The sequence below is a fragment of the Poecile atricapillus genome, chromosome W (genome assembly GCF_030490865.1).
Source record: "Poecile atricapillus isolate bPoeAtr1 chromosome W, bPoeAtr1.hap1, whole genome shotgun sequence".
Classification (NCBI taxonomy): Eukaryota; Metazoa; Chordata; class Aves; order Passeriformes; family Paridae; genus Poecile; species Poecile atricapillus.
In genome coordinates this window covers 27,595,030-27,618,434 of record NC_081288.1, presented here as the reverse complement: position 1 = coordinate 27,618,434, position 23,405 = coordinate 27,595,030, and the positions used below count along the sequence as shown (strand labels likewise).

At 39.8% G+C, this 23,405-nt stretch overlaps 1 protein-coding gene across 2 annotated transcripts; it reads left to right on the top strand.

The window, feature by feature from the left end:
* The first annotated feature begins 354 nt into the window (after positions 1–354).
* LOC131591780 (hsc70-interacting protein) lies at positions 355–22,765 on the top strand. 2 transcript variants are annotated; one of them, XM_058862826.1, is made up of 12 exons: positions 355–524; positions 5,075–5,132; positions 6,356–6,425; positions 6,530–6,600; positions 7,121–7,187; positions 7,751–7,835; positions 10,330–10,440; positions 11,383–11,485; positions 14,658–14,774; positions 15,463–15,514; positions 16,690–16,784; positions 21,033–22,765. In XM_058862826.1, exons 1-12 carry the CDS (start codon positions 415–417, stop codon positions 21,159–21,161), a joined length of 1,068 nt encoding a protein of 355 aa, XP_058718809.1. In that variant the 5' UTR covers positions 355–414; the 3' UTR covers positions 21,162–22,765. The 2 variants fall into 2 exon arrangements, with proteins under 2 accessions (XP_058718809.1, XP_058718808.1); XM_058862825.1 differs by having other exon boundaries at positions 15,463–15,526.
* The last annotated feature ends 640 nt before the right edge of the window (positions 22,766–23,405 follow it).

Here is a 23,405-nt window from a genome sequence, read left to right as displayed (position 1 = left end):
GCCCGCCTGCTTCGGCCGCCAGGGGGAGCCCGCGCCACGGCGGGGCTGGCGGCAACGGCAGCAGGGGAGCGGCGCCGCACGGGGCGGGGCGCAGCTGCCGGGCCACGGCCCCTGCTTCGGGAACTTTTCCCCCCGCCGCGCCGCGGAGGCCCGGGGCCATGACTGGCGTGGGCGGGGTAGAGGCCTCGGAATGGGATGGGCGGGGCGGGCTGGAAGGTTCCACGGCGCCGCGCGGCGTTTGCGGGCGCGTCCACGGCGTTTATGGGCGGGACGCTGTTTGGCATGGGCAGAGTCAGCGCTGGGGGGCGGAACCAGGCCGGTTGTGGGCGGGGCCTCTGGGGGGCGGGGCGGGCTGGAAGGTTCCGCGGCGGGTGGGCGGGGGAACGAGCGCGCCTGGGCCGCCGCCGTGCCGCCATGGACTCGCGCAAGCTGAGTGAGCTGCGGGCCTTCGTCCGGCTGTGCAAGCAGAACCCGGGGCTGCTGCACACCCCGGAGCTCGCTTTCCTCCGCGAGTGGGTGGAGAGGTCGGTCCCGGGCCGCGGAAGGAGGCGGCCGTGAGGGGCGGGGGGGGAGGGGTGTTCTGGCGCGGGACGCGGTGAGGGGAGGGGGGCGTGTCTCCTCGGCGCGTGCCGGAGCGCGGGCGCGCCGCGTGGCCGGGGAGGGGGGCGCACAGTGTCGCCCCCCGCGGGTCCGGTCCGCGCTGCGGCCTTCCCGCCCTCTCCTCCCCGCCCTCTCCTCCTCTTCCCTCCGGGATTAGTCCTGGCGCGTCAAAAAGACTCGTTAATTTTTCGTTTTGTTTCGTTAACGCTGGGTATTCCCGTTGCAAAAAGCCTGCCCCCCGGCCATCTCGGTGGCTCAGCTTTCCAGCCTGGAAAGCCCCAGAGTAATACTTATTGAGCTAATTCTCGCATTACGCAGCAGAGTTGGTTAGCCGGTCTTAAAAAGGAGCCGAGTTTTTGGGGCGCTGAGTGGCGTTGATTTACATCCTGGTGCCCAAAAGCACAAAATACCTGGCAGCTACTGTTCCTGTCCAAAACGTGTTTTGCTCTTTGAAGTTTAATGTGTCAAAGGCAGTCGAGTTCTCCGCTCCCTGCGAGCCATTTAGATACCTGCTGTTTACGCTGCACGTATTCTGTGTGAGCGGGGCCTGCCGTAGCAGATGCTTCTCAAATAAAAATCCTCTTTGGGTTCCACCCTAAGCGTCCAGAAGCACGAGGCTCGAAGGGTTGGGATTCTTTGCTGCTGGCAGAGAACCCACAGAACCCCCGAGTTCAGCTACGGTGCCTCTACTTGGGTTTTATGGCTGCTGTGCTAAAGAACTCTTGAGAAGAGAGGGACTTACTTTCAGGTGCACGTTTTAAGCAAAGAGAATTTAGAAGATTTTTATCTAATGACGAAGTGGGATTTGTTTTAGAAAATTTGTGTTAATCACGTCTTAACAGGGTTTTGTGTGTATACATGTATATATATGTACATATATATAGAGAAGTAAACACTGGCATTTCACAATACGTTCTATAATGAAAATGGCTACAATGAAGTGTTCATTCGTGGTTTTTTACAGTGATAGTTAATTTTTTTTTGCATCTGAATAACAGTGTGGTTGTAAAACCACTGGTATTTAACTGAACTTGGCTTTGCAGTACTGACAATAGATGTACCTCTGCCTAGGACGGAGATCGATGTCTGTCTTACCCTACTGCATTTATTCGTTTTGCTACTGCATGGAATACTTCAGTGTCTTACCCTAGGCTTCTTCCAGTACTTCTGTGTCATAAATCTGAGGGTGTGGACACACTGCTTTAAAAGGGAGAGGAAGAACACTGACTTATTTTTGCTGAAGAAAGTGTTAGGGAATGCAGAGATGATTTTTCCATGTTAATGGGAAGGGCTTTAATTTCCAGATTAATTTTTAGAATTTGTATTTGGTGTTTGTCTTATAAATACAGTAATTACATTTAGAGCCATGGAATATTTTTTTACATATAAAATCTTCATTGAATGTCTGTCTCAAAAGTTTAAGAATACTTAAGAGCAAAGCCTCCCACAGTTCTCTCAAGTTTTCTGATTTTCTTCACATATTTGAGTTAAATATTTGCCGAAGTAATACACTTGGATGGTGGTAGTCGTACCCAAATTACTTACCATGTAAAATTTGTCTGGAATTCTGGTGGGTTTCTCTCTGCCTTTGCATAATAGTTCTGTGTGCAGTAGAACTGATAAGTGCATTATAGGGCCTGATCATTCTCTGGAAACTGCTTCAAACAGCATGGCATGCCTTCAGGTGGAAATGAACTTGATCACTCTTATATCTCTGTTTGGCTTACCTGTCTATTCTGAAATATATAGACTTGTTTACCTAGGTAGTGTTATGAGTGATTATAATAATGATTGAATTATACTAAAATGATCATTAAATTTTTCAAGTAAAGTCCTGCTAATTGCTTTGATTTAGATTTTTTCCATAAACCTAGTGATTGTAATTTAAATTATGCTAACTACTCCTGAAGCCAGAATGGGATGCTTTATTTCTGATTAGCTGTTAATATTGCATCAGTAACCTTAAGTCTTACCTGTTTTCATACACTTGTGGTTTTTGGTTTTCTAACCCTTAATCTGCCTAGCTGTTGTATATAATTTCTATATTGATGCTCTTTGTAGAGAAAGCATAGGGTAGTGCGTGAGTGTGTTTGGAAAGTGTTTTGACATTACTTTTATCAAGACATTTTTTATATAATTGCATAAAAATGCAAATGTTTTACTTGAATTATTATGAAATGAGTCATTAAAGGAAACACATTTCAAAACCCTGCAATGGAGCAAAGAAACAATAGCAGTCCTTAAAAATAAAACACAGAATCCCTAATTGATTAATAAGGCTTTTTGTCTTTTTTTGTTGTTTTGTTCAAATAGGTTTTTACCCTTTTGAATTCATGGTAATCCAATTTCTCTCTAACGATAATTTTGCTGTCAATAATAAAAGTGGTTGCAGAAATCACATTTGCAGTTCTTCCAACTAGTCATAAATGTGACACTTTTCATGGCTGTGATGAGTGGAAATGTGCAGTCACTGTTGCAATGGAGTCCTGACAACTCCCAGTTGTTACTGGCATCACACACTTTAAACTCTTTGTGTGTCTTATGTGTGTCTGTGCTTTTTCTACAGCTCAGTACCTGCCTTTCCCTTCAAGAGTGTCTTGTGTTTCCATATACTGCTGAGGTTTAATACGTTGCAAACATTGCATATATCCCTGCTGTGTATTCAATCATTGTTATCAAATACTAGGTTCAGAGATTTTAGAGTAACTTGCTTTTGCGTTATTCTGGGATTATAACTGTAGTTTAAATAGAGATTACCAGGATAGCAGAAAGATTTTCAAGTACTGTGAGTGAAACTGTTTAGCCTTGGCAGTTCATGAAATAGCATATTATAAAATATGCATGTATGTTAGTAAACATTTCTCAGACTGAACTAAACTTGGATAGTTTTCAGAGGGATATGAAGAGAACAGAGGGGACTGACTAAGTTGTTTCAGTCTTGAGGTGATTTAAGGTTTCAGAATTAAAACCAGCTAATAATAGCTATTAGTGCTGCTAAAATGCTTTGTAATTTGTAGTTTCTTTTATGCAGAAGAAAAGTTCCAAGGCTTCACTAGGTGGTCCCTGTAGTCGTCTCTGGTTTTCAGAGACTAATAGAGTTATGTGTTCTATTGTCAGCCTACAAGGGCAAAAATTCAGGAGGAACAGTTAGTCTGTGTTCCTTTTTTTCTGCCTGGCTGGGTAATGATTTCTCAGGCTGCAGTTGTTCAATCCTTGCAGTATAAATTTGATTAAGTAACGTCAACATCCCAGCGATGCATAGAGATTGTTGCAAAAGCTTCTGAACATGCTGGGCTTTGTCACTTGTTGGGGTTTGGTTGGTTGTTTGGTTTTGTGTTTTTTTTACAGTTTTCTCTTGTAAATGAGAAGTAGTTTAGTGCTGTTTGCTTGCCTTTTGCTGCAGGGCCTTGTGCCAGGACCTGTCAATCCTGTCAACTCCTTCTCCAACTCCTTCTACCCTTTCTCCCCCAATTCATTCCTATTCTGCCTCATTCAGGTTTGTTTTCGGCCAGTTTGAGGCCTGACTCTGAGGTGCTGATGACAGGGGGGAGGAAAGAGGGGAGAATGCACTGCAGTAGCTTGACTTAAGAAGCTCTAACTTCTCATCCTTGGGATAGTTTTATGTTGCACTAATTCCTGAAAGCAGATAGTCCTTCCAATTCCACCTGCCCAGCCCTGTTTACCCACATCCTTCTCCTCTCCCCTGCATCCCATCTAACCATTTGTGTGGGGCCCCAAGGAGTTGGTTTTGAGTTCATAGAAACATTTTTATTGAAAACCATCAGGAGGTGGAAATGTGGGGCAGAGGATTGCTGGGAATGTTATTCCTTGTGGTGTGCTGTCATAGGTATGATTAGATGTTCTATCTAGCAGCTGGAGAATTCAGCCTCTGCTTATTCCTGGCTCCTAATCAAAGTCGATAGCATGTGGAAATATATTCTATATTGACAGAATGCTGTCTCCACCAAGACTGCGCCTTAATTGTGGTGAAGGAAAAGCAGGAATATTGAAATATTTAAGAGAATTTTTTTTCTAGGCAGCAGGTTTTTTTAATTGCATAAGCATTTTAGGATGTTCTCTTTAATTGTTTGACCTCTGTTCAAAAAATAATTCTAATTCTAGTAATTTCTACAATCATAATATCTAGTTTTGATTCAAACATAAGTTACATTTAAAGGAGAAAATCCATTTGAGCCAAGAGACACCTTTTCCTTTGTGAGAAAGGGTGGATGGGTGAAGGGTGATGCGAGTGACTACAAGTCTCAGTGGAGTTGTACAACAGTGTGCATTGCACTACACTGAGAAAAGTGTGGGGGATGTGTACTCTGTTTGCTGCTTTGACAGTGAAATGGATCATCATGTTTTGTGTTGCAACAAAAAGCTGAGATTATCAGGATCTGAATCAATAAAATACATGCCACTATTTTGGTAATCTTACTGTTTCATTTTGTCTTTTCTCTGTTTTGCTGAAAAGCATGGGAGGCACCATACCACCCGCTCCAGCCAATGCCTCCACGGAGGAGACAAGTAAGGTGAGATATGAAACATTTGTCACTGAAAATTGATGCTGGCAAAATTACTGAGCAGCAAAAGGGGAAAATTTGCTGTCATTTTTCACTCAGATGGGGGGGTGGATGTTAGAGTTCAGTCTGAAGCTTGCCCATTGTGTATTGTAGACGACTTGTTACAGATGGCTTCCTAGTTCATTTCAAGTGTTATCATGCTCCATTTCCCTAATCCTGAATGCCTGATGTTCTCTGCAATGCAAATGCTGTACAGAGTCTTGATTTCTGGTTTTTTTGTTTGTTTTTTCTTGTTTCTTTATAAACCATTTCTCTAATCATTAGTGGATTAAATTATAATCTCTTTGTGAGTAGAAGTATTTATGAGCATGATAAGTAATGAAGTGATCAGTTGAACTATCAAATTTTTAAGGCAGTATTGTGGAAGATATTGGCTTCTGTGGATGTATTTTAAGGGAGAAAATAAACTTTCCTTGCAAATATTTATATCTGGATTTTTTCAAGTTTGAATATATTTTGGAAAAATGATGTTTTTAATTTTTTTTTTAACGAGACTGGATGCTGGAATTACTGGCTAGTTAGAGCAATATGGAGGTATTGTGTGTATGTACTGAATATAGTCTGACACTAAGTATGAGGACAAGCAGCTTGTATCTGTGATAATAGACAGGATGTGCTGAGTTACGGGATTCAGATGAAATTTAGATAGAAGTCGATAAGAAAACATTTGAAATTTTTGAAAAAATATTCTAAGCACGTAGAAGTGGCAGCAATCTCAGACCTTGGCAAATGAAAACAATATGTAAATCACTGTCATCAGCTTATTGTTCCCTGCTAAAGGATCTTAGGTTAATGGTATTAAATTGAGAGAATTTTTGATCCAGAGAATGTGTGAGGGGAGGCAGGAAGATTGGAAGAGTTGGTTAGTAATCACTGCAGAAGTGGATCTGAATTGGATGTTATTTGAATTATTTGGTTTTGGTTATTGAATTACAGAATTTGAAGTACCAGCTTTACCAATAATAGAAGTTCATGATTCCAAATTTGGGCTCTGAAATACTTGCATGCATGATAGGCTTAATCTGAGAGGAGGGGAAGGACACTAGTATCCTAAATATAAAATGGTTCAGCTGTATAGCAATCTGATTTTTCTAATACATTGTTATTTATGAGAGTGGGAATAGAGCATTGGTCAGAAATAATGTGTGCTTACAAATGTGTGTCTCTCTCAGGGCAAAGCAGAGGAGCACCCAGAGGAGCCAGTTAAATCACCTGAACCAGAAAGTGAAGAGAGCGACTTAGGTGGGGAAAATTGCAACTTGATTGCATTTTGCCAATGTGAAAATGATTCTGGAAATCCTGTCTCTGTAGATGGAGCATAGTCTTGCTTTTTGTTTTTCCCCCAGAAATTGATAATGAGGGAGTGATTGAACCAGACAACGATGACCATCAAGAAATGGGAGATGAAAATGTGGAGGTAAGCAAAATATTTTCAATGTGGCAGTAGGAAAGATAGGAGGGTTTGACTGTAATCAAGGATAGCAGCTGAGGGAGAATGAATACTCTGTTTTCTGTGTAGCCTACTGTTATTTTGGCTCTTTTTCTTCTAAACAGAAAACTGGCTTAAAATCACATTCTTTTCTTATTCAAGGTTAGAATCAATCAAAAAGTTCCATGTGGAAGATCAGCTCAGAAAATGCCAGCAAAGTTTATCAAAACACCCATGCAAACTAGAGATGTAGAATTCTACCATTCTTCAACTTGGCTTTCAAGTGTTTTATAGCTAAAAATAATGTTGATTAATGTCTTCAAGCTAAAAGCAAAGGTTTTATGGTTTTTTTTTAAACTATTATTTCAATGCAAATTAAAATTAAGGTTCTGGAATTGGACAACTGAAGCACTTTCTCCTTTGGCAAGGTCTTAGTGTGGTAATTCTGGCCTGGACTCTACAGCTTCTGGGGTTTGTTGTGTGTGTGTTTTTCATCTTATTTTATTAGGTAACTGAAGAGATGGCGGATCAGGCTAATGAAAAGAAGATTGAAGCGATAAATGCTCTCAGTGAAGGTGATAAATTGTTTTTGGGTACTTATTGAAGGACATTAGTTTTGGCTCTCCTATTACAAAAAAGGAGAATATCTTGGACCAGTTTTGAATGCTTTTGAGGAGGAGAAAACATACTTCTTGCTGGATACCCAAAACTATCTAGAACATGAAAGCTTCTTCAAGTGCTGTTTGTCCAATGTAGCCATAGTTTAGGGAAAGGTGAGAGGGGGGAATGAGGTACTGCAGCATCTTAATTCCAAATTGATCAATGTAGTAATTCCCTCCATAGTGTCTCTAGTGGTTTGTCTTAATACAGTGAAAAGATGTATAGTAAAGATGTGACATTCTGTTTGATTGCATTCAAAGTTAAATATACAGATTTAACTGGGAAAAGTATCTCTTCTCCTCAAGCATTAATTTTGGAGTTTGTAGTTCAGTAACATAGCGAGAGGAAGAAAGTGATTTTTCTTTGTTGATAATGTTCTCTCTAAGAAGTGTCTACGTAACACTGTGTAAGGCAGGTTTGAGAATTCAGATGTAATTTCATTACATAATGATTGAAACTTCATGGTACTTATATTTAGGGGACCTTCAGAAGGCTGTTGACTTGTTCACAGATGCTATCAAGCTGAATCCTTGTTTGGCCATCTTGTACGCCAAGAGGGCAAGGTGAGTCATAAACTACTGATTAATGTTTCTGTCTGTTCTGTTATTTTCCTTAAAGAGCCTAAATATAGGGCAACTTGAAGATCTGTATAAACTTAAACCACAGGAGGGAAAGGGAAGTGTTAATTTCATGCAGTTTCTCTTCTGTTTGACTCACCAGATTTGCTGTAGCAGCCATATAAAGAATCTTGGTAATAGGATAAATAACAGAATGGTGTTCCAAAATGCATTGTGGTAACCTTAAGGGTACTTCCATGTCTGACCTTCCAGGGGACACCCTGGCAGTCATGCTTGCACTGCCTGAGCTGGGACTGAAGGGCCTTTGCAGCTACACCCCCCACACTCAGACAGTCACATCAAGTTTCCTTACTGTCTTGATCCTGGGTTTCCCACAGCAGACACTTAGACATCTGGATCCTTAAAATAATTTCATCATGTTGCAATAACAAAATAACAGCTTGAGCTTGTGTTTCTGAGGAGGGATTCCAAACAGAGGAAGCCCTGGGCTTTTATACCTTCACAGTCTGTGCTTGTGATGTGTGGGGTTATGAGCTTCCGTTGTGTCTGCGAGTGTCCAATCACCTGGCTGGGCCACAGCTCCCTGTGCAGAGGTTAGCACCCGTTCTTGTCTGGGCCTCTCACCACCCAGAGTTCAGTCTTCAGCTGACACTGCAACTGCACATGGAGGTATCTGCACTGAAAGTATTCCTCAACAATAATATTTTTGGGATGTTAAGGTAGAATAATGCTGGGTTGCAAACTCTTATAAAATGTGAAGTGTTTTCTGGGATTAAGATGATGATTGAAATGATATTCTGTTTAGATGCAAACTTAGTTTAAAATCCTGTGAATTGTCTCCCTGTTGTAGCTGCTAAATGAATTTGTTAGCAGACCAGGTTCTGCTCAACAGTCTTATGTTTAAATAAGACATATCTGTATCTCAGCCCATTCTCTACCCACCTTACTGCTACTTACCTCTACCAGACGGCAGATGATGCATTGGGAACTTTCTAAATTCATAATGCACAAACATCTTTATCTTCCTGATTCTTCAGGAAGAGTTGACAAGTATGGGTTGCAGAAACAGATTTTTTTTTATTTCTGTTCTTACACAAAAGTCCACTAATCATGAATGATTTGATAATTTAATGGATCTTTTTCATAGCAAAGTTTTATTCAAAGAGAACTTAAACCTTCTTAAAAATAATTAGTGTCCTGTGTAATACAAAATACTGTTCCGTAGTAATACATCTTGACTGATACTTGCTTGTTGTTTTTTTCCTTTCCATATCAAAGTTCTTTCATGTAACACCATTTGCATACCTTAATAGTGCACTGTTGCTGTTGCAATCATAACGGTATTTTTAAAATCTCTTACAGTGTCCTGTCTTCTCAGGACTGAGTGTAGCAATGAAAAATAAAAATTTTAGAGGTTTGAAAGTTCCCTCAATTTGGTCTGTTGTAGAAAGAAATGAATAATATATTAGGATATTGTAAAACTTACCATACTGATCGAGTGCTAGGAGTAATCCATGGTTTTGGTTCTGGGGTGTTTGTGTGTTGGAGAGACTAAGGGCTTTGTGGAGCCAGCAGCATTGGAATGGCTCTCATCAATGAGGTGTAGCTTTGAGGCACTTTCCTGGCACCCTGTCCACCTGTTTGTTCCTAGAAGATAATGCGTGACTTTGTGCTTGCTTTATAAGAAGCCTTAATATGGAGTTACTTAGAGGAATTGTTGAGAAACTGTTTTCAGATTCATGTAAAAGGGAGATGTAGAATTAGATGTAGATGTAGAAGTTCTGACATGGAATATGTTGAATATTGAATACTTTGACCAATTCAGGAATGTTTTTTAGTGTTTCTTCAAGAGATTTTAAATTTTAATTACTTGAACCTCCTAATGTACCACTCTGCTAGTTAGTCTGATATGCTCGTGTGTTGTAAAATTTTCAGTTTTTACATTTAACTGACAAGGGATTGAGGCTTCTTGCTGAGTTTGTGTTTGTTTTGCTGCTCTTGATTTTGATGACTCATCTCCTATCTCCATGAATCTAGCTTTTGATCCTTGTAGCCTGTGTAACTCCTCATGCTTTCTTTGTGTTACTGTGTTAAAGACTGTGCAATATGGCATGCAGAGGATTTTTGTTGTTTTGTTCAAATTGCTAGTTGCCATTGACCATAGACCCTAGCACCGTGGGGCTGAACTGTCCTTTGCATTTTTGTATCTTTTCATCTGCTCTGAAGTTACTCTTGCTGACAAGGCTTGAGTCTGAACAATGAATGCTTTCAGTTCTTGCTCATGACTCACCTACTATGCTGGGAGGGTGAGACTAAATTTTTGCAACTTTGTTACCTATGCTACTATGAAATCTTTTTGAGCTCAGCTCTTCAAATGCATTATCTCACTAGCTTGCCTGTTAGTCATCCAAAATTATTTCCAGCTTAAGTTAGTAACTTGGTATTTCAATATGTATGATAAATGTTCTTGTTCCCACAGTGTTTTTGTGAAACTACAGAAGCCAAATGCTGCCATTAGAGATTGTGACAGAGCCATCAAGATTAATCCTGACTCTGCACAGACCTATAAATGGAGGGGGAAAGCACATAGGTAATGAACTGCACCTGTACTTGATGTTATCTTTACTTGGAGGGAATAGTTTTGTTCATACATTCCTTCTCTGTGCCTCTGAACTGTTTGTCTTGTACCTGGGAGCAGTAGCTGTGAGCCAAGAAACCATTGTGCTGAATATGTGGCTTAGAGAATAGAAAGGATGATAGTGATTTATTGATGGCAATTTATGAGTAGTCCTCTTGGTACTGTGGTCCCCCCCACCCTTCCTCTCTCTGTCTCATCTTCTAATGGCTTCCTGCTTTTCTGAATAACATTTTCTAATCATTTGGTAAAGATTATGAGATCTAGGACTGCTTGTTTTATTTGTGTTTTTGAGAACAGTTTGAATTAATACCTGTCTGAGCAGAAGTGCTTTGACCATTTAGTAATACCACAGTTTGCTTAAAATTTTTTAGTTATCAAGCGTATGTATAAATTAATAGTAAGGAAGTGTGCACAGAGGCTTACATGACCACTTTAATTAAGACATGGTGCATCCAGTCACAGGGTTTGAGTGCTGAGTGTAAGTGTCCACTTAAGCCTGAGGTGGTAGAAGTGCTTCTTGTGTTTAGCTAGGGAACCTTCTCCGTGTTAGATCATTCTTTATAGCAGACAATGACATGATCTCATGGAGAGTTTTTTATTCATTGTTACTTCAAGTAGAAGTTACTCTAAGGATATGAAGCAAGCAAGCAAGTGTCCTCTAATGGTATTGTAGTCTGCAGCTTAGAGGAAACACTATTATTAAATGTTATTAACCATTATTAAACCATTATTTAACATTATTAACCATCATTAAACCATTAAACACAGATTATTAAACTTCTGTAAGTCCTTGTAGCTCTAGGTAAAATTTCTGAGTGATGCAGGGTTAAATGTTTTGAATAGCTGCAAGTGGTCAGTTTTCCCTTCTGACTGTTGGTGTCTTCTGAATTCCAGACTTCTTGGTCACTGGGAGGAGGCTGCTCATGATCTTGCATTAGCTTGTAAACTGGATTATGATGAAGATGCAAGTGCCATGCTGAAGGAGGTGCAGCCAAGAGTAAGTGGGGAAGAATGTTGGAGGTCTTTCCTGTATTTGTTTGAGTGGCATAGCTGCCTTCATATTCTTCAACAGACGTTGTCTGGAAGAAATGTGTTCATATGTCTTCCGACACTTCAGACTGAATTTATAAATACTTCTGTCTTTAGTAACAGCTGCTTATAGCTGTGTGTAGAGAAATTGAGTGTGTGGGGCTGGGCATGTAACAGAAATATGAAATACATTCTTTCTTAAAATTTTAACAGAAGAATCTGAAGCAGTTGAAATTTGCCAGATATTTTAGGATCTAGACTAAAAACCTTCAGAAAAGCCAGAGATAGCTAGTAATTGATTTTTTCCCAAGGTATTTCTGAGTTGATAAAGGCTTTGACCTTAGGCATGTTTTCCAAAGGAAGCATTTTGAAATGGTTTGTACTTTCATTAGTCAGCCCCATGAGGGCAGCCTCAGCTCTGCACAACTGGTTTTCAGCTGTTCTCCCCTGGCTGACCCCAGCAATCTTGTAAGGAGAGACTTCTGTAACACTATTGATAGCAGGCTTTCTTTTTCATGTTTTTGGCTGCTTATTTGAAATGATTGACACACCACAGATGGCAGCTGTTGCATTGTATTGGATTTACATAGGAAGTTTGGGGGAAGGTGGAGACTGCAGGGCTGGCCTCTTGTAAGGAGAGACCTGAGGCTGCCCCTGTGTCAGAGGGAGCCAGTTCCAGCTGGTGCCAAAGCTGAGTCAGTGATGCCAGTGGTGCTTCTGTGATATATTAAAAAAGATTAAGAAATGCAGTGTAACAGCTGTGAGAGGGAGGGCAAAAAAGAAGAAAAATATGAGAGAAGCAACCCCTGGGAGACACCAAGATCAGCGAAGAAGGAAGTGGGAGGAGGTGTGCTAGGCATGGGAGCAGAGATTCCCCTGCGGCCAATGGAGAAGGTCATGGTTTAGCAGGTTGTCCTTCTGCAGCCCATGGAGGATCCCATGACAGAGGAAGTGGATCTGCCCTGAAGAAAGCTGCAGCTCATGGAGAGTTCCCTGGAGCAGGCTCCTGGCAGGAACTGCAGCCTGTGGAGAGGAGCCTACACAGAAGCTGTTTTTGTGGCAGGAGCTGCAGCTCATGGGGGACCCATGGTGGAACACTGTTGGTTAAGCACTGTACCTTGTGGGGACAACCAGACTGGAGCAGTTTGTGAAGAACTGTATCCTGTGGAGAAGACATGCTGGGGCAGGAAAAAAGTGTGAAAAGGAAGGAGTAGCAGAAGTACAGTGTTGTGAACTGATAACAGCCCCCATCCCACTGTGCTGTTCAGGGTAGAAGAGTGGGGAATGAAGCAGTAAAGCTGAGCTTTGTGAAGAAGGTGGCTTTAGTTGAGTCTTTGTTTCTCATCATCCTGCTCTATTTTTAATGGGCAATAAATTAAATTAATCCTCTCCAGGTTGAGTCTGTTTTGCCCATGATGATAGTGAGTGGATGATCTTGTCTTTATCTCAATCCAAGGGCTTCTCCATCTTATTTTCTCTTCCTGTCCTGTTGAGGAGGGGAAAGTGAGAGAGCCAGCTTAGTGAGCATCTGGCAGCCAGTCAGGTTTAAACCCCCACAAGCATAAACATCCCTGTGTCTAATAGCTTTCAGTTTTTCTGCCATGTATTTGCTTCTCCAGCAAAATGACAGTGGAAGCCGGTTTACAACCTATTAGTCTTCTGTTTTGGAGACTGTTGATCTGTGTTTAATGTAATTAGGTTTTAGGTCTCAACTGGTTTTCATAAGAAGTAATACTTAATGCATGGCTGAGGGGGAACCTTTTCTTTCCCAGTTAATCTGCCTGAGCACAGAAACAGCAGAGTGAGTATCTGTGATACATGGATGTGTAGTTGCTAACTACATGGGAATTTGTGTATGTAGCTCTAGGAAGAACATAGGATCTTTTCATGGGTGATTTTCAAAATCTTTAGTAAGTGAAAATGATGCATTCATCTAATTTACTCACTTCAAGCTTTTCTAGAATTTTTTACTTTGTAGCACTTTCACCTAAAAGTCTAAGTTAAACTCAGAAAACGTTTAGCTCATTTTGAGGAATACTTAGAGCAAAAATCTTAAATTTGGAAACTGCTTATGCTTCATTAAAAAGAAAACAGAGCATTTACCTCTCTCTTAATGAGCCACTAAATGTTAGTGACGTCAGGATCTGATAGCAGGTACTGCGTACGCTATCATTCCTGCTGCCTCCAGTGTGCTTTCTCTGGCAGATGCACTTCAGGAATGGTGTAGTATGGAATGAGTATCTCCTAGCTAAAATAAGTTGTATCAAAGTTCTTCTACTTCAAAAATATTTTTTTCCTTTAAAGAGTATTCTAAAAGAATACAAGAGTATCTATTGTCTTAGTAGTATCTTTGTTCTTGCACCTGGGTTTTGCAATGTGTTTTTTAGTTACAGGAATATTACAAAGTAACCGTCATACTCCATTTCTGAAATCATGAACCATTTTTGCAATTATTTATAAGGATACGTTCTGTTTTGAGGAAAGCAGTGCTGCAGTTAATTCTGTTGTTAAAAGGAGCCCTGAGTGAGGAGCCTTGGGAAGTTCATTGTTAATTCCTCTTTCGCTGGGACTATAGATTTAATGAATTTGAGGAAAAAGTTAGTAAAAGGAAGCAAACTTCCTCCCCACCAGTCCTTTCTTGGTTTGGTTGAGTAATTCTTTGGTCTGCTTGTGTCGGTCTGTACATGCTTAGAGGCATCTGAAACAGCAATAACACTATCTAGAAAGTATGTGTGTGTGTGTGTAGTGGGAATTACCTTCCTGTTTTGTCCTTTTTCAGGGCACTTGCTGGTTTTAGCCCCAGAGAAATCAGTATTTCAGCATAAAAGCATAAATGCACATGGAATAATAACATGTTCAAGTTCTAACGATGATGCAAGTTCTGAAACTACTGCAAAAAATTTGCTAGAGTGCGTGTTCTGGTGAATCCAGTCAGGGTTGAGTAGACATAAATGACTGACTGTCATGGGAAAGAAGTAGCAAACAGCTCCTAAAGCAGAGAGGCTTTTAGGATGAGAAATCGGTTCTTAGTTTTAAGAACTGCTAGAATGAGTTGGTTATGCTTACATGTGTTTTGCATTGAAATACATTGTGTGATATACTAGAAATGTGTAGGAACTCCTGGTATTCCATTGTGACAGGCTCAGAAAATTGCAGAACATCGACGAAAATATGAGCGGAAGCGGGAAGAAAAGGAAATCAAAGAAAGAATGGAAAGAGTGAAGAAGGCACGGGAAGAGCATGAGAAAGCACAAAGGGTGAATATTCAGGCTTTAATATTTCTTAATAATTTGGAGAGTGTTAATTTTGGTTAGCATTAATTGCAGAGGAAAAAATACTTTAAATGTAAGCTTTAAATTTTAGAGAGTTGTTTTTTGTCTTGGTTACTTAACCAATAATGAAATCTGAAGAAGAGGGTATTTGAGTTAATCTGGTTTTATTGCTTGTGACAAAAACAGCCTCTGGAATCGCTACTAATCCTGTACTTCAAGAAGTCAGTTATTGTATGACTGTTCCAGAATATTTTTCACTTAAAGCACTTACGTATCCCAAAGTGGGAGGTTTTAAATTCAGAATAATACTTTGCTTCTCTTCCTCAATTCCTGGCACAGTTTGCTTGCTTTTTTTTAACGCTTTAATAATGTACTTGAATATGTGGGGGGTGGGTATTCTAAAAATACAGTTGGGGAGCTAAAACAAATTGTACAGTTCATGTTCAGTAGAAACATACCCTGCATAACTAACCTGCAGTCATGTACAAAATTAAGAATAGACAAAGCAATTTCTTGTCAGTGATTTTGAAGGTAGTAGAGTGCTTTGTTTCCTGTGATAGCATATCTGCCTGAAACAGTCTTGGCTATTTTTTTTCTCCTAAACCCAGTTGAGCAGTAGAAAACAGACTGCAGTTCCATTGTTTTGTGTGGAATGATGTGCTTTCATCTGCAGGAGGAAGAAGCAAGACGACAGGCAGGAGGAGCTCAGTTTGGTGGCTTCCCAGGTGGTTTCCCAGGTATTTTATTTTTAAGCACCAATACTTGAGGTAGAAGTGGCTTTCGTTTCCATATGGAGTATAACTGCAGTTTTTGTAGCATTTGTTCTCAAGATAGAGAGAAAAATCTTATGTGAAGTTTAGAACTTGTATACAAATAACTGTTGGAGCACTAGTAGTAAAAGGGATGGGATTCCTTCTCTTGAAGAGGATTGATGCTGTGTAGCAAGTAGAGAGAAGACAGAAGTCAATAATTGAAGGATAACAGAATGAAAGAATTTAGGTCAGGGAAAACAAAAGAAGCAGAATTTGCTTGATAATGTGTTTAAAAAATGAGTATGAAAATGTTTTCTTAATTACCCAGGGTGCCTTGAATCCATTCTGTTTAAGAACAATAGTTTTGAAGTTGAAAATTTGGATTGAACATGAGGGAAATCTCTGCTGGTTGCAAGCTGTTTTCAACAGAACAGTTCTTTAAAGAAGGTAGTGCAGATTATCTTATAGAAAAATTATCCTTGACAGCTTCCCAAAAAATAGACTTTCCATGTTATACAACGAACTGGGCAGAAACAAAAGTACTGATGCTCTTGAAGATTGTAGTGTAGTTCAGAGTTGAGATAGGCTGTGTGTGTGCTCTAAATGGATCAGCAGCCAGGTAGAGACCATATGTGTCATGCTTGGCACACCTGGGGAAGCTGCAGAATAGGGATTCCATAAAAAAACCTCAAGCATTTTGCTTCAGGGGTAGTTTTCTTGATGTTTTGTTGGAGTTTTTCCCCATTGGTGTACAATTTTTCAAAACCTAAAGTTCCTGCTAAATGTAGAATGTGCGTGGGACATACTACTGAGCTGCTTCCACTCTAAATTGTTCACCCCAGGCATTCAAACTCCTTATGTTCCTGAACTTGAGGCCTACCTCATTTAACTTAACCAGGAAAAGAACTGTACTCATTAAATGCCTCCTATTCAACTGGGTACAAACATGGATGAAATAAGATGTAGGTCTTAACAGAAAGAGAAGGTGAAGACCCTGCTTTCCATTGAGTGGATCAGCTGTAGCTGTAGAGAAGACATGGCTTTAGAGATGTGCCAAGGGCAGTACGTCTTGGTCTCAGGAAGCATAATTACTGTGTAGGTGAGTTGAACGTCTTTCATCATGCGTTTTTCTTGTGTTGGATTTTCAGGTGGCTTTCCTGGGGCTGGAGGCATGCCAGGAATGGCAGGTATGCCAGGACTCAATGAGATTCTCAGTGATCCAGAGGTTCTTGCGGCCATGCAGGTGAGTATTTGTTACAGTCAAAGCTACACGTTCTGAGCGAGAAAAGAACAGTACCTAAGGGGAGGAAGGAAGATGTGACCTTTTGGATAGCAGTGGGGTGTTTACTTATTTCTGTTGTAAAATTTTTTCCTGATGTGTGTGACTTCAGACTGCCTGGATTCAACCTTAGCTGTTTTGCAAACTAATGGAAGCTTAACTAAAGATGACACACAAACCCTGCCCCATGTCTATGATAGGCAAAACTGTGTGCTATATGCAGTTGTCATCTCTTTTGAAAAAGTCTCTCAGATGGTTGTTTTCTACACATTATGGTTCACTTGCTCATTTTTTGAGTGCACACACTTTATAGAGGAATGATTATGCACAAAAAGAAAAAATGGTAATATTTTTCTTACACAATATACTATAATAATATTGTGATGAGAATTCCCTTCCTTTTAGGAGATTAAATGTTTGAGTTTTTGCCAAAGTATTATTAGAATAGTTCTTTATCTGGCATTTTCTGAAATCATATTCAAAAAGCTTACTTCCATAGTGGGCTTGATTAATTGCTCAGTATCGTAACTACTTCTACTCAAGAAAAATATTTCAACAGATTAAAGGGAGCATGTCTGACAACACCAGTTTTAAGGGCAGGTGGGCTAGAAAAAGTCAGAGCTGTGTAGTTACATTTACATTCCTACATGATCAAGTATAAAACTGTCTTGTTTCTTTTTTGTGGATTGCTGTGATTAGAGTTACATATTGTCCTCAGCTCATTGAAATAAAGGCATCATAAAGGAAGCTTATTCAGTATGCCCTGGAATCACAAAGAAATCATCACTTTCCCTGCAAAAGTTCGTGGGTTCATTCCCTTAGTGGTTGCTGGTGTTGGAAAACACACCTTCACTTAGGCTGCCACAGTCAGCAGTGTTGGCTTGCATGCAAACCATGCAGAAAGGGCCCTTGACATGTTGCTGTCTTCCTTACCTGGCTACTTCCTGCTCTAACACTGGAGTTTGTGATGAGAGGTTGCTGAAAACAGTGTTGAGGTGCAGCTAAATATTCAGTGCTTGTCACATGGTTTTAAGAAAACTCCATTGCATGCTGATTACTTACGCCCCACCATAGGGTAGGACTCTTGTAAGAATGTGTGTTGACAGTGTTTTCTGATAATGCAGACAGGCTTTAGCATGTACAGCCTGTTAGCAAACCTTGAGTCTCTTACTGTACTCTTTGCATCAACTTTGTATCTAGATATGATTTATTAGAGCCTGATCTATGTCTACACTGCCAGCTTTTCCTAAAATGTCCAACTCTGTTTTCTGGTCTTTTCTGAATTGGCCATGTAAGCTGTAGTTTTAAAAGACAGTAGTTTCTACTGCTTGGCATCTGCCCAGTGCAGCTACAGAATGTGTTGATGGATAATGTTAGCTGGCAGCTATTATATTATGTCTGTTATCTGAGGTAACAAAAAAGTCTGAACATACTGAAACACACAAGTTGCTGCAAAATTGCTTTTTAACTGCTAGTCTGTAGAGGCTTTTCTTATAAGGCCTTAGTGCCAAAATGGGAATATTCTAAGAGTAAAGGCCACCACCTCAGTTTCTTTAGACTTGCTGTGATTTCATAATTTTGGAGACTATTCTCCATGAGTTAACACTGAAATGTGCCTGAGTCTTTTGACATCTCAGCAAACCTGAAAACCATGTGTGCCTGAAGACAAGCCAGATTAAACAGGTTTTGCTGTTAACTTCATCTTGTCATCCACAGAAGCAAAGAACCAGATATGGTTGCCTTTGGACATGTTTAGGGGAGTTGTTGCTTGTCATTTACATAAATCTTACCTAGTCTAGGTGACCATGCTCTGGGCAGGGGGGGTTGGCCTAGATGATCTCCAGAGGTCCCTTCCAACCCAAACAATTCTGTGATTTTGTGATCTCTGCAAACCACTATAAAATTTTTTTTCTTGAGGAAGCTTTCTGGTTTTGTTACCTGAAGATTAATTTCTTAAAGTTTTTTAGGGTTTTTTTGCTCAAAGCAGCAAAAATTCTCTGGCATTTCTTTTCACAGCTTCTTACTGGTAGCAAGTTGTAACTTTTTGCAGTGGCTTCTAATGCATGGGTGTTCAGCTCATTTGCCCCTAAGCTTTCTAGTCTCCAGAAGAATTGACTGAAATTTTAGTGTGTTTTGTATTACTGTTTTGTCTGTCTGGAGGGTCGTCTAGTACTTCATATCTTGCATATACAACTGCTTTCTCTAGACACATGACATTTGCATTTTGGAGTCAAGTAGAAGTTCTTTTTATAAGGAGTGATATGTAAGATGAACCTGTGGATTCCTTATTTGACATGTAGCCATATGTTAGACACAGACTTCCAAGGAAACGTGTTAAGTTAAAAAAAAAAAAAAAAGTAGTGATAACTTTCTTCTTGGAAGTGTTATTTTCCCTTCTGCAACTAAAGACCAGAGCATTAGAAAATTGAATGTCTCCCTAGTACCATTAATGGAATGGCTACCATTCTACCTTATGCACTATACATTTCCCTGAAATGTTTAGAAATGTAGATATCCTCAGTCTTACACTTTATTTTGATAATATTGCTCATCGCTGTTAAACCTTGGATGTTATACACACTCTCTAAGGTTGAGAGCTTCCAGGGAGTCACGGAAGTGCAGAATCATTTACATGCTGTGAATTTATAGAAAAGTGAAACACATAGCAGAAAACTGGATATTTAACATTTAGGATGTTTAGGAGAGCTTTGATACAAACTAGTGACTAAGATTACTCAGCTTTTTGTTCCAGATTTGTATATAAGTGAAACCACAGACTTAGCAACATGACATAATCTTTATAATCATGTGCCCTATTTTGAAATCAGTTCAAGAAGCCTGAGGTTGTGAAAGTTTGCCTTTTTTCTTTCCATGGGAATCTTGTAAAGTGGAGAGGAGAATGTATCTAGTCTCTCTTTTCTGTCAGCATTCTGTTTTCCATATACTTTGCAGATTATTTTCTGTGAGGGAGACAACACATTTGTAAATCCTCCCATAAGACTGGACTCTTGGTTCCCAGCATGTATAAAATATGACTGAGGTGTGTGGGGGTGCTTTCAGTGGAGTCCACACCTACCAAATGCAATTTAGGATCAGACTTGTTAAACAGCTTTGGACTGAGTCTGATGCTGGAATAGATACAGGATGGTGTTGCTATATCATAGACAGCTCTGAGCATACTGGTTGGGTTGTGATGGATTCCAAAGAACATGCCTGCTATAGCAATGGGTTAGAGGTCTAGGAAGCAGTGTGTCTTTTGGTGAAAATACTTAAATGTCTTAGAACAGCAGATGAAATGACAGCTAACATCTGTGATTTGTACTGAACATAATAAACTGCTTGCACTTTTGTGGAATTAGAGAAAATTGGAATTTCTTGTAGGTATTGCTTATAATGGAAACATTTTTTCCAAGCTGAGATGTAAAATTGTTACATACAGATTCATTATGTTCAAAACATATACTGGTAAAACAAGTAAAACCAGTTCAAGTTCAGTGGAGGCCAGAGGTATACTAGAAGTATGGGAAAAAGGTATTCATGCTTCTCATATTAAGTAGAGAAGATGGAGAGGTTTTTTGGGGGCACTGACTTTATTGAATATGTGAATGTATTTATCAACTGGAGCACAGTAGTGTGATAAGAAATAACAAGGTTCTTTTCCAAGTGGGAATTTTCAGTGGAGGTGGGGAATGACTGAGAATTAGATGCATTTTTAAAAGCCAGACATTGCCACATTGTCTGCTCACAACCCAACAGTTTCAGGCTTCCACTGCTAGAATGAAAAAATAAGATGAGAATCAGCTGTTCCTCAGAGTAGAACTTTTCTATCATGCATGCTACACACATCAAACTCCTACCTCCTTCAAAATGCATTTGAAAGATGCCTGAACAGAAATAATACAGCAGATGTGGCTGTGTTTGGTAACTCCTGTCCTGGGGAAGCAGAAGTCTTATCCTATCCCCCTTCTCACACACTGACCTATTACTATAACAAGTTCAATAATGACTCTGGTGTTTAGTGACACAGTTTTAACAGCATGCACTGTATTATTGGGTTGTCTTTAGAGACTTCTTGCCAGAAGACTAGTGTAGGCTTGTCATGTAAAAGCTGAGCAAGACTAGGTTCATGTGGAACCACATAATCACTTTTGTAGTTGTTTTACAAATGCCCTAATTTTTCTTTTTTTTTTCCTTTTGCTTTTTGTCCTGTAGGATCCAGAAGTTATGGTTGCATTCCAAGATGTTGCCCAGAACCCAGCAAATATGTCCAAGTACCAGAGCAATCCCAAGGTCATGAATCTCATCAGTAAATTGTCTGCCAAATTTGGCAGTAAACCGTAAAATCCCTAGTTCTTAAAAATCATATCTGAATGGCAAGGATTGGATTTGGCTAACCAGCGTTGCAATAAAACAAACCATTTTACCTCTGATCTTCTTAAGAAGAGAAATGGGGTGTTCTTCTAAGGAGAACTGCTCTCTAGCCCAAAGTATTGACTTTATTCGATTATTGGTTTGTAGAACTCAAATTATATTCAGATGACCTAGTTTTCAACCATCCCTTCTTGTCCAACAGTTGCAACCTTTCATCACAAGTATTACAGACAGCTTCCTCTGAATGAACATTCTTATAACAAATTGTAGTATTCCAGGAGTGCAAGATAAAAAATATGCCGTTTTTTAAAATTGCTCTCACTGAGCAAAGGGGAAAATACTTTAACAACTGAAGTCTGTCTTAATCCCCTTAGGACAGAAAAATAGCAAAGGTGGGACAAGTCTGAAGAATTAACTGGATAAAGGAATTGTCTGCAAATAATTTTTTTTTTTTATGGATGATTGACTTTTTAGAGCTATTATCAGTATAATCAGGCTAGCTAGTTACACACTGGAACTTCTTGCAGTACTGCAAATACTATATCATTTTGATCACTATAACTGTGCAGTAAAGGTTCAGTTCTACCCTTTGCACAACCTGGCATGAAGTACATATTGTTGAGGCCACAGATGTTACTTGTTCAGTTCTTGTCCAGCACCTTTACGTAACATTTAATTTATCAGTCTAGGTAGGGAGAGCAGCTTCCTGTCTGTGCTTGTGCTCTTGTCTTTTCCCAGCTGGCAGGCCCTCTGCTGGTTGCATTCACCCTTCCTTGGGGCCATGCTTACCAGGTTGCATCTATTTGGAAACTTTAGGGAAGGAATCTTGTTCCCATCACTACCTCTGTCCCACTGAATGCAAGCCATCCAGAACACGTACATGCAGAGTTACAGATGGGTGAAGGGGGGAGTACCCAGCAAAATTGCAGCTCTGGGTTCTGAATTGGTTTGGGTTCTTACATGCTCAGTGATTAAAATTTCTTGGTCAAAGTCCTGCTGTCTCTGTAGAGGTGATGACTCTTTCTTCACCATGTTCTGTAGTCTTCCGTCTTTTCTTGTAGCCTCTTGTTTAAAAAAGAAATAAAGTATCTTGTTGTGGTTTTATACCTCCATGGTTTTGAGGCTTGTGATGCGGAGGAAAAGGTGAAGTAATTGGAACAGACAGAACATTCTTCTAACACGTGCATTTATCAGCATGGGTATCTTTGAAGCAGTGTCTGAAGCTGATGATGTTCAGTGGGTTTGTCTACCAATAAAGACAGTTGCTTCTGTTTGTCTTGGCTAAAACATCTTTTATGTGGAAAGAATGACCATAGTTACCTGTTCACCCCTTGAGTTTCAAGGTTTGTGTTAATCTTTTGTAATTCTGTATCTTAAGCCATAACTGATGTTACCATTTTTAAACAAATATGGTTTGATGTAGGAACTCAACAGCAGTTGAAAAAAGTAAATCCCCAAATGCTTTTTCTCCTACTAATGACCTGCACAGTGAAATGTGAATCTTTTTGCTTAAGAAATACAGTTCTGAATACTTCTCTTCGCCTTTAAAAATAAAAGTATGGTTTTGAAAAACACTGCTTTTTGGGTTTGTGTAACTTTCTGTTAAAAACTATTTTGCTTAAATTAAATGTGGATGTGCTTTAATTAAACTGTATATATAACTTGTGTTTTAAATTGGAACAAAATGCCTAAGGGCTCATCCTCATGACCAAATGAACTCAAATTATAATTGTGTGTTGCTGTGTGCATGGCTTTTGTTCATGGTCTTGATCTCCTATTCCCAAGAAGAGATATTTGAAGTAGGTCACCCCTCAGTATAAGCTAAATCTTGACTTCTGCATTCAGGCTAATGCATATGTGTTATGCACAAATTAGAGTATCTTGAATATAGATTTATCCCCTACAGTTTCCTGTTATTCCAACTTGTCTGTCTGTGTCTGTCTACCCATGAGTAGTCAAAAGTAGGAAATTATTCCTACCTAATAGAAATGGTCATATCTGTGTCCTGCCTGCTTGCTTACACGTCAGTTGCCCTTACTGAGAGTTGATTGATTCTATAAAAGCATCCTCTCTTGTTTTGATGTTGGCATTAGCAGTTTAGCTGAATTCTTGTTCTTTGGGAATACACATCCTATGACTCCCTTGGTGTGTGAGCTTTTTTGCTTTTAGTGTTACTCAGCAAGTAAATTGACAAGTTGTCATCTCAGTTCCCCA

Excerpts from the sequence above, each read along its gene's own strand:
- LOC131591780 (XM_058862825.1), top strand. The coding sequence starts at position 415 with ATGGACTCGCGCAAGCTGAGTGAGCTGCGGGCCTTCGTCCGGCTGTGC. Across the intron at positions 5,133-6,355 it reads CCACGGAGGAGACAAGTAAG|GGCAAAGCAGAGGAGCACCC; the intron begins GTGAGATATGAA and ends TGTCTCTCTCAG. Across the intron at positions 11,486-14,657 it reads TGAAGGAGGTGCAGCCAAGA|GCTCAGAAAATTGCAGAACA; the intron begins GTAAGTGGGGAA and ends CCATTGTGACAG.